Source organism: Lactuca virosa, chromosome 7, assembly GCF_052849685.1.
Source record: "Lactuca virosa cultivar CGN04683 chromosome 7, Lactuca_virosa_CGN04683_v6, whole genome shotgun sequence".
In the NCBI taxonomy this organism is placed as follows: domain Eukaryota; kingdom Viridiplantae; phylum Streptophyta; class Magnoliopsida; order Asterales; family Asteraceae; genus Lactuca; species Lactuca virosa.
In genome coordinates, this window is record NC_136432.1 from 106038320 (window position 1) to 106048930 (window position 10611).

The following is a 10611-nucleotide window of genomic DNA, read 5'->3' on the forward strand; positions in this document are numbered from 1 at the left end:
TCGTGTATAATTAGTATACGGGTTGACCACCCCACTTGTGACTGTTAGCTATAGTCAACCAAGAGCGAGTGATGAACTATCCTTTTACTTGTTATTGTCCCGGCATCGATGAAGCGTATGGTGTTGTTTCTCATGGTAAATCATGAGTGTGTTGTTTCTCATGGTAAATCATGAGTGTGTTGTTTCTCATGGTAAATCATGAGTGTGTTTTATCAGAGGTATTATGTCATAGCAGCGGTTACAGGCTCATGGTAGCAAATTGTTAGAAACATTATACTTTGTCGTATACAAGTATTAATGTTAAGTATAAGTTTCCTCCTACTTATACCCTAGGTACTACTTGTATATTAAGTAGATAACTATACCTAACACACATACACATATAGAATTGAAATAAGATTTATACGTAGTAACTTTCATTTGTATGGAATTACAAACATTTATATTTATAATATATGAGACTTATAGGTATATACTTATTTGGTAAGTAAACCATTATACCTAGGATATATATACTAAACGTTGGAGAGTCAAAATGATACTTTCAAAACTATACTTTTGAACGTGGAAAATGTATTATTTTATGGAGTCAAAACCTGTGGACTCATCAACTTTATGTTGACGTATTTTAAAATGCATGTGTTTTCAGGAACTTGAAAAGCTGGTATGTATTCGAACAGAAGAAGTTTTACTATTACCTTGCTGTTCATTAAGAAGTATGCCATAGTCGGATATTATGTAATAGGTTCTAGAAAAACAGTTATGTAACTTTCAGTTATCAATAAAGGTATGTATTTTCTTTAGTACTATTCAATGTATGTTATATAACTGTGATACGAAGAATGACATTACACCACCCGGTGTTTCCGCCGATGGCTGGGGGTGTGACATAACCCTAATTGTAATACACTATATAAGCTTAATTGTAACACACTATATAAGCTTCACTTTGTTCACCAAAATCAGCCACTAAGCATACAAGTGAGGGCTAGCCGATTTGAAGAAGTGTTCCATTTTTCTCTAAGTTATTCCAAGTGCATTTGGTGTTGTGTGAGACATTTGAGGCATCACACTTGAGGTGCTAGGCTCACAAGGTTTTCAAGGAATCCAAACTACTACAAAGTATGTATTTCCTACTAACTTTTATGATGAAAAGTTCCCCATGTATGCTATATAGGTTATGAACCTTGGAAAAACAATTTTGCATGTATCATATATAAAACATAGATCCAAGGTTTCTAGGGTTGCATGTACACCATAGGAGTGTTAGAATGCTCAAAACCCTTCAATAGTGTCGTCCACTATGCTCTATACCTTGAAGAATAATTGAAGTCATTAACACTCGTAATTCAATGACTAATTGTAATACTTCATAAAACTCATAATATTCTTACTATTTAGGAACTAAATAAAAATGCGTAGAAGAAGTAGTGCTCGGATAAACTGTAACAAACGATCAGAACCACAACAACAACAACAACAACAATAACAACAACTGCAACCACCACCACCAGAAGTAAACCCCTCAATAAGTTCAACAGAACTTGAAGAAATTATAGCTCAGAGAATCGCTATAGCTTTAGCTATTGACACAACAAGTGGAATTAGGAATGAAGGCAATGTAGGAACCGCCAGAATGTGTACCTATAAGGACGTTACGAATTGCAAACCAAAGAGCTTTCATGGAACTGAACGGGTTGTTAATTTGACCAGGTGGATTGAAAAGATAGAATCCGTATTTCAAATAAGATTCTGTCCAGATGATTGTAAAGTACGATTAGCAGCATGTACTTTCACTGATGCAGCGTTAACATGGTGGAACAACCATGTAAATACAATGGGAATTAATGTTGCAAATTCCATGAAATGGGAGGAGTTGAAGATGATGCTAGTAGAGGAGTATAGTCCTCGGGAGGAAATACATAAGTTAGAACAAGAATTGTGGAACCTAACAATGAATGTTTCAAAGATAAATGCTTATACCACTATATTCAATGACATTGCAGTGATGTGTCCAGCACTTATAACCCCGGAATACAAGAAGATCGAGCGATATATCTGGGGTCTAGCATCACAAATAAAAGGAATGGTGATCGCATCAAAGCCTACAACATATGACAGTACAAAGCATATAGCTCATTAGCTAACCAACACAAAAATCCAAGTGGGATTTATGGTCAGAAAAGCTGAGTCTCCCAAATCTAGAACGTACAAGTGCAAATTTAATGGGAAGAGTCCCAGACAATCATCCGAGAAGAGACAAGATGTGGCAACTATTTATGCAGCCACGACAGTAGTACCCACACAACCAAGGAAATATGATGGGAAACTGCCATGGTGACCTCAGTGTAATCGTTATCACCTAGGTAACTGTTTATGGTGCAGTTAGTGTAACAAGGAGGGACATACCGTCAGCTACTGCAGTAACACAACACCTACAACAATAAACCAAGGAACAAATACTGGAACATGCTATGGTGGAGGAAGAAAATGTTATGAGTGTGGCGAGACTAGACACTTCAGGAGGGAATGTCCAAAGTTAAGGAGTCATAGACGTTTAGGCCGCGGCAGACCATTCGTAATCAAAAGAAGGGAAGCTATCTAGGACCCTTCGGTGGTATCTGGTACAAGATAAATTTTGTAACAAAATTATTTCAAGGGGGGGAGAATGTAACACCAGTCAAAACAGGTCAACAACAATCACATGTGATCATGTCAAACAAGTAATGTGATAAACTTACCATGTAGTTCATAATAAATTCTAAGGCAAGTATGAACTTTCGTATGAGTTTATAGTATAAATCAAAGTATACATCCATACAATTCCAAACGATTTAAACAAATCTCAATCTAACTTCACATAAAAAAGCTATGATAAACTCTAACACTATAAATCTATATAATAATAAGAAATAAAAATATAGTGAGAATTAGATAATGGAATGTAAAAGAAAGATGTAGTACTCGAAAATACCTACGTGCGGATATAAAGAACGTCAAAAAACGGACTTTGTATGCAAAAGATATGATCTTCCGAAGATGTAACAGTCTAAGAGCATGACACGTATCAGAAACCCTAATCAGATGCTTCACGAAGTGGACGTGAAGGTTCACGACGTGAAAGTGATCTAGGACACTTCTCAAGGCTAGCATGCAGATGGAAAGTCTACGGGAGTGGTGTGTTAAGACTTCACGAAATGGACATAAAGGTTCACGATGTGAAATCAGTATCTTGACACCTTCCGAAGCTAGGACCCAAATGGAAAGTCTATGAGGTGATGCAGCTAGGCTTCACGACGTGAACTTGTCATGGGTAGCCTATAAATAGCAAGTTCAACCCTAACCCTCCTTACACCTAAATCTCTTTCCTTTCTTTCATTTGCTGAAGGCATTCCTCATCCCTAGCCCGACGATCACGAACTGTTGACCGTTTCTAGTTAGATTCTATAAAATCACACTACTAGGGTGACTTTCACGGCCCTACTTTTTAATGATTTCGGGGGAAAATGCATGCTAAATATTATATAAAAGTTAATATTATGTTTATATTATAGTATATTCGTATCAACATAAATAGTTATATTAACCAGGATATAGTTGTTTTGTATCATATATACCTAGAATATATCTGATATTTTAAAATCATACAATTATCTTAAACTTGTTAGCATGTTGTTATCATAGATTTTACTAATATAGATCCGGAGTTATACTCAGGAGTTCTATATACTATGTGTGTTATAGATCTGAAGTTATACTTGGGAGTTCTATATACTTTGTTGTGTTATAGCCCTAGAGTTATACTCACGAGTCTATATATTATTTGTTAAGTATGTTATTAATATTATTTTTATGTTAGATAAAAGCTTGTTTTACTTCAAGTTATAGTTGTTGTATTGCCTAAGTATTATGAAATTAGGAGTAATGTTTAAAAACATAGTATAGTAACTTAGGTTTTTAGACATGAATATGATTTCACTATTAGAATTATAGGAATTCGACAAACTCTACATGAGCTATTTTATTCATCAACTAAGATTGGAAATCTTAGGGGAAATCCTCGAACCTGTAACCGCCAATCCCGTGTGAACGAGGAAGTTGTGTATAGATCTATGTGGGTTAACACCCCATCTGTGGTTGCTAGCTACAACCTAAATGGTTTTACGGGGGACTATAGGTCTATACGAGTTTACACCCCTACCCATGGTTGCTAGCTACAACCCAACGTTTTGTGGGTGACAAACTGTCCCATTGATTGTTCTGTTTTAGACCCGGCGTCGATGAAGCTCACGGGGGAAGTATTTACCTTGGTGGAATCCTTCGTGGCACCAATGGCGGTTTTATTATGGCACCAATGATGGAAACATTTGTGGGATTTTTTAATCAGAGGTCTTTATGTCACATAGCCACGGTTACAGACTCATGGTAGCACAGTTTTAGAAACATTATACCTTGTCGATATACAAGTATGAATGTTAAGCATAAGTTTCTCAAACACTTATACTCTAGGTACAAGAAACTTGTAGGTATACTACTTGTTCTTTAAGTAGACAATTATACCTAACACACATACTCATATAGAATTGAAATAAGATTTATACATAATAACATTCCTTGGTTTAGGATTACAAAAACCTATACTCGTAGTATATGGAAATTATAGGTATCACTTAGGTAAACTAGTATACCTAGGATATATACAATATGTTTGAGATAGGTATGAGTCTAAAAGACATTTTCAAACTAAGTTTTATACTTTTTGAACATGGAAAAAATACTATTTTCTCATAATCAAAACCTGTGGACTCACCAACTTTATGTTGACGTATTTTCAAAATGCATGTGTTTTCAGGAACTTGATAAGTTGGATTGTTACTCGAACACGAGAAGTTTTACTATTATCCTTTATGTTCATATGGGATATATATCTGTTAGGATGTGTGAAATAGTAAATACTAGGAAGCAAGAATAACGTAACTTTCTCTCATCAATAAAGGTATGTAGTGTATAAAACTCTTTTGTACTGTTCAATATATGTTATATAACTGTGATACAAAGAATGAATTTTCACCGCCCGGTGTTTCTGCCACTGGTTGGGGGTGTGACAGTTTGACCTAAGGGTATTTTGGGTATTTGAGTTGCATTTGAGAGTGTTCAGTATTTGGTGTTCATGTGACTTGTAGAGCTGATATTCTGAGCAGTGTCCTATTCTGCTATCTTTTCAGACCGAGAGGTCAGACTTTCTCACTATACTTGTGGTTCGAAGGCACCAATGCTGACCCACTGGAATTGTATCTTGGTATAATGGATTGTTGTTATGTTGCGTTTATGCTGGTATGCTAAATGTACAAATATGTATGATTACATGTTTTCATTGAGTATGCATTAGATTGGTTGATCTGTATGATTACACATTTGTTGGTTATTGGTTGTTATGGTATATGTGAACATGTTAAGGTTTGTTGGGTTGAGGCGATCTTGCTTTGTGCTAAAGTCCAAGATACCCATGCAGTTCGGATAGGCTGTAGGCCCTGTGTGTCGGTCCAGTCAGGCTGAAGGCCTGTAAGAGCGCTATAGATAGGTTATAGGCCCGACCTGACGGTCCAGGCTGAAGGCTCATATATGCATGTTGTTATCTATTTGCTTATGGGTGGTACTTTGGGGGAACTTACTATGCTTTGGCTTAGAGTTTCAGTTTATTGTTTTAGGTACTTCAAACGATAGTGGGAAAGCGAATGCGTGATCGTGTACACATCCTCTTGATTTTATATTTTTGGATTTTGGGATACTTTGATTTTAGTTCTTTCTCTTGGAAACATTGTTTTGTAAACAATTATGGTCTATGGTTTGGTTTTGAAAAATTAAAAATATTACTCTGATTTTTGGGAAGTTACATTAAGTGATTATCCAAGTACACAGATCACTATATTTTCCATATGAGTTAGCAGTTGAGGCTTGAAACTATTACAAAATGAACAATCAAACTATTTGGTTTCTTTCTTTTGGTTATATTCTCTTTTTCATCATTGAGATAAGATTTATACCGAAGACTTGCACTGCATAATATAGGCACACATTCCAAAAATAAAACATACCAAAATTCTTGGATGTTTTACATAGGAGAGGAGGGGAGCAAAAGAAAATATAGTTTTTATATAAGGAAATGGCAAAATGAATGCTAATGCATAATCATATAGTATAACAGTTGAATTCATTGAGGAAAATAGTAACTAAAAGTAAAAATAAAAACAAATAAACAGCATAAAACTGCAACTTTCTGATTAGCTTATAGTTGTTTTTCGATTGGATTTTTTCCCTTCTTACGTGAAGCCAAGTCACTGGTGTGGAAATCTCTTTACATTATCTTTATCATGAAGGTAAGATTATAATTCATGTTAGGAAGGAACAAGGTGAAAGGCTACCGAAGCAGAAAAAAAAGCAAACACATGACCACTGAAAGCTTCAATTACATCTCATTGGTGTTGCTCTATCACATCATTTGTCACCAACGAAAATAAAAGACAATACACACAAATATATAATTTAAAGACCTCACTTTTATAGGTTCTGATCTCACCATAGCCCTAGAAACATTCTTGAAGCATTATTTCTTGGACTTTTAAGAGCACAATAACCATGAAGAAATACCACTAATTAATTGAACTTTGCAATAATTAAAGAGGATGACCAATTCAGCGGTAGACTGTGGCAATGATGGAGATGATGTGTTGGTAAAACCGCAAAACTAAAAAACTAATGGTGCTACTGGTGCCTGCAAAATGACCACTTGATGTCGACCTGCAGGAAACATGTAGAAACTTATTATCATTTAGTTTCATTTAATAAATTGAGCAAGTGGATTAGATCTCTTAAGTAAGATCATGAATAGTGTAACCGACTCCTCGTACTACTCCAAAAATGAAAATGAAAATGAAATTTCAATTCAATTCAAGATTGTAGAACTCCTCTTCTACAAGCTTAGTTGGATTTCTACAAACAAAATGAAATTTATATTAATTCAAGATTGCATTGAGATAAGAGTACTATTTATGAGGTTTCACCTCTAGATTCCATCAAGAAAAACAAAGGAAATAATAACATGGGTAGCAATCTTCCTCTATCTGCAAGTAATATTTATATTAATGTTTCAAGGTTCAAATAATACCATAAACGTAATTAACATATCAGTATGAAAGAAAGCCATCATATACAACTATCACTTAATTGCTTTTAGAGAGAGCCCATCAGATACACACACACACACACACAGAGAAGGGGTGTAAGGTATCAGATTATTATTGGAGCTATGATTAATGAAATTAAGCACAAATTTACCTTTACCTTTGTGTTCAAGGGCGAAATTATCTTCTTCATCCTCATTCTTTTCTTTTTCTTATTGAGGGAATGTATTCTTTTAGGTGGAGCGATGGTCGGAAATGCTACATGAGGGTTTATGGAGTTAGCGATGACATGGTGGCGGTGGAAACTGATGGGTTTTATAGGTTACCAAAATCTTATTTTGGCAGAAAAACTTAAACCCTAAGTTCACATGCAACCTAAAGGATCTATGCTCTCACTATGATTTGCAACAAACAATTGAATATCAAAAGCCCTAAAAGTACATTTCTATTTTCGAAATTAAGAAAGGGTTGATAGAAATTAGTTAACTAATGGCTCGTGACTCTAATGGCTCACACCCAAACCCTAGGAAATATAAACTTAAGACGAGAAAGGAAAAGAAGGAATAATTTCGATCTAAGGCTCTTATAAAATATAATTTCGAAATTCCAAACCTTTAGGGGTTTATATAGGTGTTAGAAAGGTTGTAGATAAGACATGTTTCCTTTTAGATAACCCTTACTACATTTCTTCCTCCCTTAAGCATTCTAAGCTCCCTTAAAGCCCAATAAAAGCTCTAGAATCCCCTTCTAGAACCGTACCCCTCTTGGGAGGTTCTAGAAGTGGTCAATGTTCAACTTTTGAACATTTTCACCTTTAGTCCTTCTACTTTTAACTAATCCAATTAATCCCAAAATTAATTCTAATTAATTTATGGTTAATTCTTAATTAAATAATAATATTTCTAATTAATATATTATTCTGATAATATATTAATAAATGATTTATTTTTATTTCTAATTAATTTATTAATCGTATAATAAATTAATAAATAGTCTCTCTCTCCAAAAGGCATTCTAGTCAATTACTAGGTTTAAGGGCAACCCAAAAGGAATTTGCTAATAATTCAAGATTATGCTAATTTATTTATTGGCTTAGATAACCAATCCAACAGTCTCCCACTTGGATAAGTCTAAACAAAATTACAGGTATAAATTCTAAGTCAAACAGTAAAGTGTGCTTTCTGAAGCAACTAACGAACTTTGATCTGATCAGATATTGGTCATTAGATATATGATCAAATATTCCTTCGTTCTACAAGATATCATATGGACACGAGACATGGATTAGAACCAATGTAGTCCTAGATGGGCCCAACACTATAAGTCAACACCAAATCAGTGAGGGGCCCAAAGATATCGCTTTTCTTTATTGGGGCAAAATGAATGAATAAACTTTGACTCAGATGCTTATATCTTTTACTCACCAAATCATACATGACACTATGTTTTATAACATCATGTTACTGATGCATTTTCCTAATACCAATATATGACGGACTTGTAAATTATAACTCATATATCTCTGTTTTAAGAATATAAGATATTATTGTCTCAGAATTCCTCGTGATAGAATCCATGAAGTAATTCTCTGAGCGTGGGTTTATCCAATACTAAAATCTCCTTTTTCTAAGTACTCATGAATGTTGTAGCAAAACAATTGCTATGTCTAAACTCCTTATATAATCTACAATCCAATTAATGACAATCTTCATTCACTAATGACATCCTAATGTATGCGCGACTGTGGAATTTGGAATAATCAAATCATTCAGGAAGTAAACATGCAAATTAAAACACAAGAATAAATAATTTACAAAGGTAGTAAACAAACTCATAAATAATCTCTATTATTTAATCACCAAAATCAATTACATTTATTTTGATACAAGTTTCAAACTAACCATCTAACTACTAAAACTAATATCATCTCTCAAACCAATTCTCCTAGCATGTTGACTATGCTTAACCCTACTAAGAGCCTTGGTGAAAGGATCTGTAGGATTGTCTTCTGACGACACTCTCTTAACTATGAGATGACCTTCTTCAACTCTATGCCTAATGTACTGATACTTTCTATTTATATGGTTTCATCTACCATGATCCTTGGGTTCTTCGGTGAAAGCAACAACGTCTTCATTATCACAGTAAAGTTCCAATATCTCCTGAATGGTCGAGACTAGACCATGATCTCCGATGAAGTAGTCCAGCCAAGCCGCTTCCTCTGATGCTTCACTCAATGCGATGTACTCTGATTCCCAAGTAGAATTAGCCACCGTATCCTGCTTGGAAGTTTTCCAGGTTACTACTCCTCCATTTAAGACAAACACCCAGCCCGATTGAGAACAAAAGTTGTGTCGATCTGTCTGGAAGTTGGTGTCACTATACCCACTCACTCTCAATGTGTCACCTCCACCAAGGACTAGAACCATGCCCTTTGTGTTTCGAGACTTCAAAATGTTATTCACTGCTATCCAATGAGCTCTTCCTAGATTTCCCTAAAAGTGACTGACCATGCTCAAAGCAAAAGGCACATCAGGGCAAGTACATGCCATAGCATACATGATGGATCCTACAGTTGTAGCATATTGGAATCGACTTGTGTCAGCTATCTTTTCATCAGTACTAGGTTTTTGAGTCTTACTCAACTTGGCATTACTCTAAATAGGTAGCTCTTCTTTCTTGGAATTTTTTCATACTAAAATTTTTTAGCGCCTTATCTATGTATGTACTTTGAATAAGTCTAATTAGTCTTTTCTTTCTATTCCTGAAAATTCTTATCCCAAGAATATAGGCAGCTTCCCATAGATCCTTCATGGTGAAACACTTCCCAAACCAATACTTTACTTCTTGTAGGGTTGGAATGTCGTTTCCCATAAGGAGTATGTCATCAACATACAATACTAGGATAGTTACTATACACTTAGTAGCCTTGACATACACACATGACTCATCCTCACCCCTAGAGAAACCAAATTCTTTGACTTTCTCATGGAAGCAAAGATTTCAGCTGCGAGATGGTTGTTTCAACCTATAAATGGATTTCTGAAGATTACACACTCTATTAGGAAACTTTGCATCTACAAAACCCTTTGGCTGATTCATGTAAACATCCTAAGTCAACTTCCCATTAAGGAAATCGATTTTGACATCCATCTGCCATATTTCATAGTCATGAAAGGTAGCTATGGCGAGCATTATCATAATAGACTTTACCTTTGCCACTGGAGATAAGCTCTCATTATAGTCAATCCCTAGGGTTTGAGTAAATCCCTTCGTAACCAGTCATTCCTTGAAAGTGTGTACGTTTCCATCTATTTCGGTCTTCATCTCACTGTCTTTCGACCAGGATGTTGATCAACCAAATTTCGAACTTGGTTATCATACATAGATTTGATCTCCCTGTCCATTGCCTCTTTCCACTTGGCAGCTT

The 10611-nt window shown here is 35.2% G+C and overlaps 1 protein-coding gene across 1 annotated transcript; it reads right to left on the reverse strand.

The window, feature by feature from the left end:
- Window positions 1-9268: 9268 nt before the first annotated feature.
- Window positions 9269-9610, reverse strand: LOC145127018 (secreted RxLR effector protein 161-like). The gene has a single exon (XM_079062272.1). It carries the CDS (start codon window positions 9608-9610, stop codon window positions 9269-9271), a length of 342 nt encoding a protein of 113 aa, XP_078918398.1.
- Between the last annotated feature and the right edge of the window lie 1001 nt (window positions 9611-10611).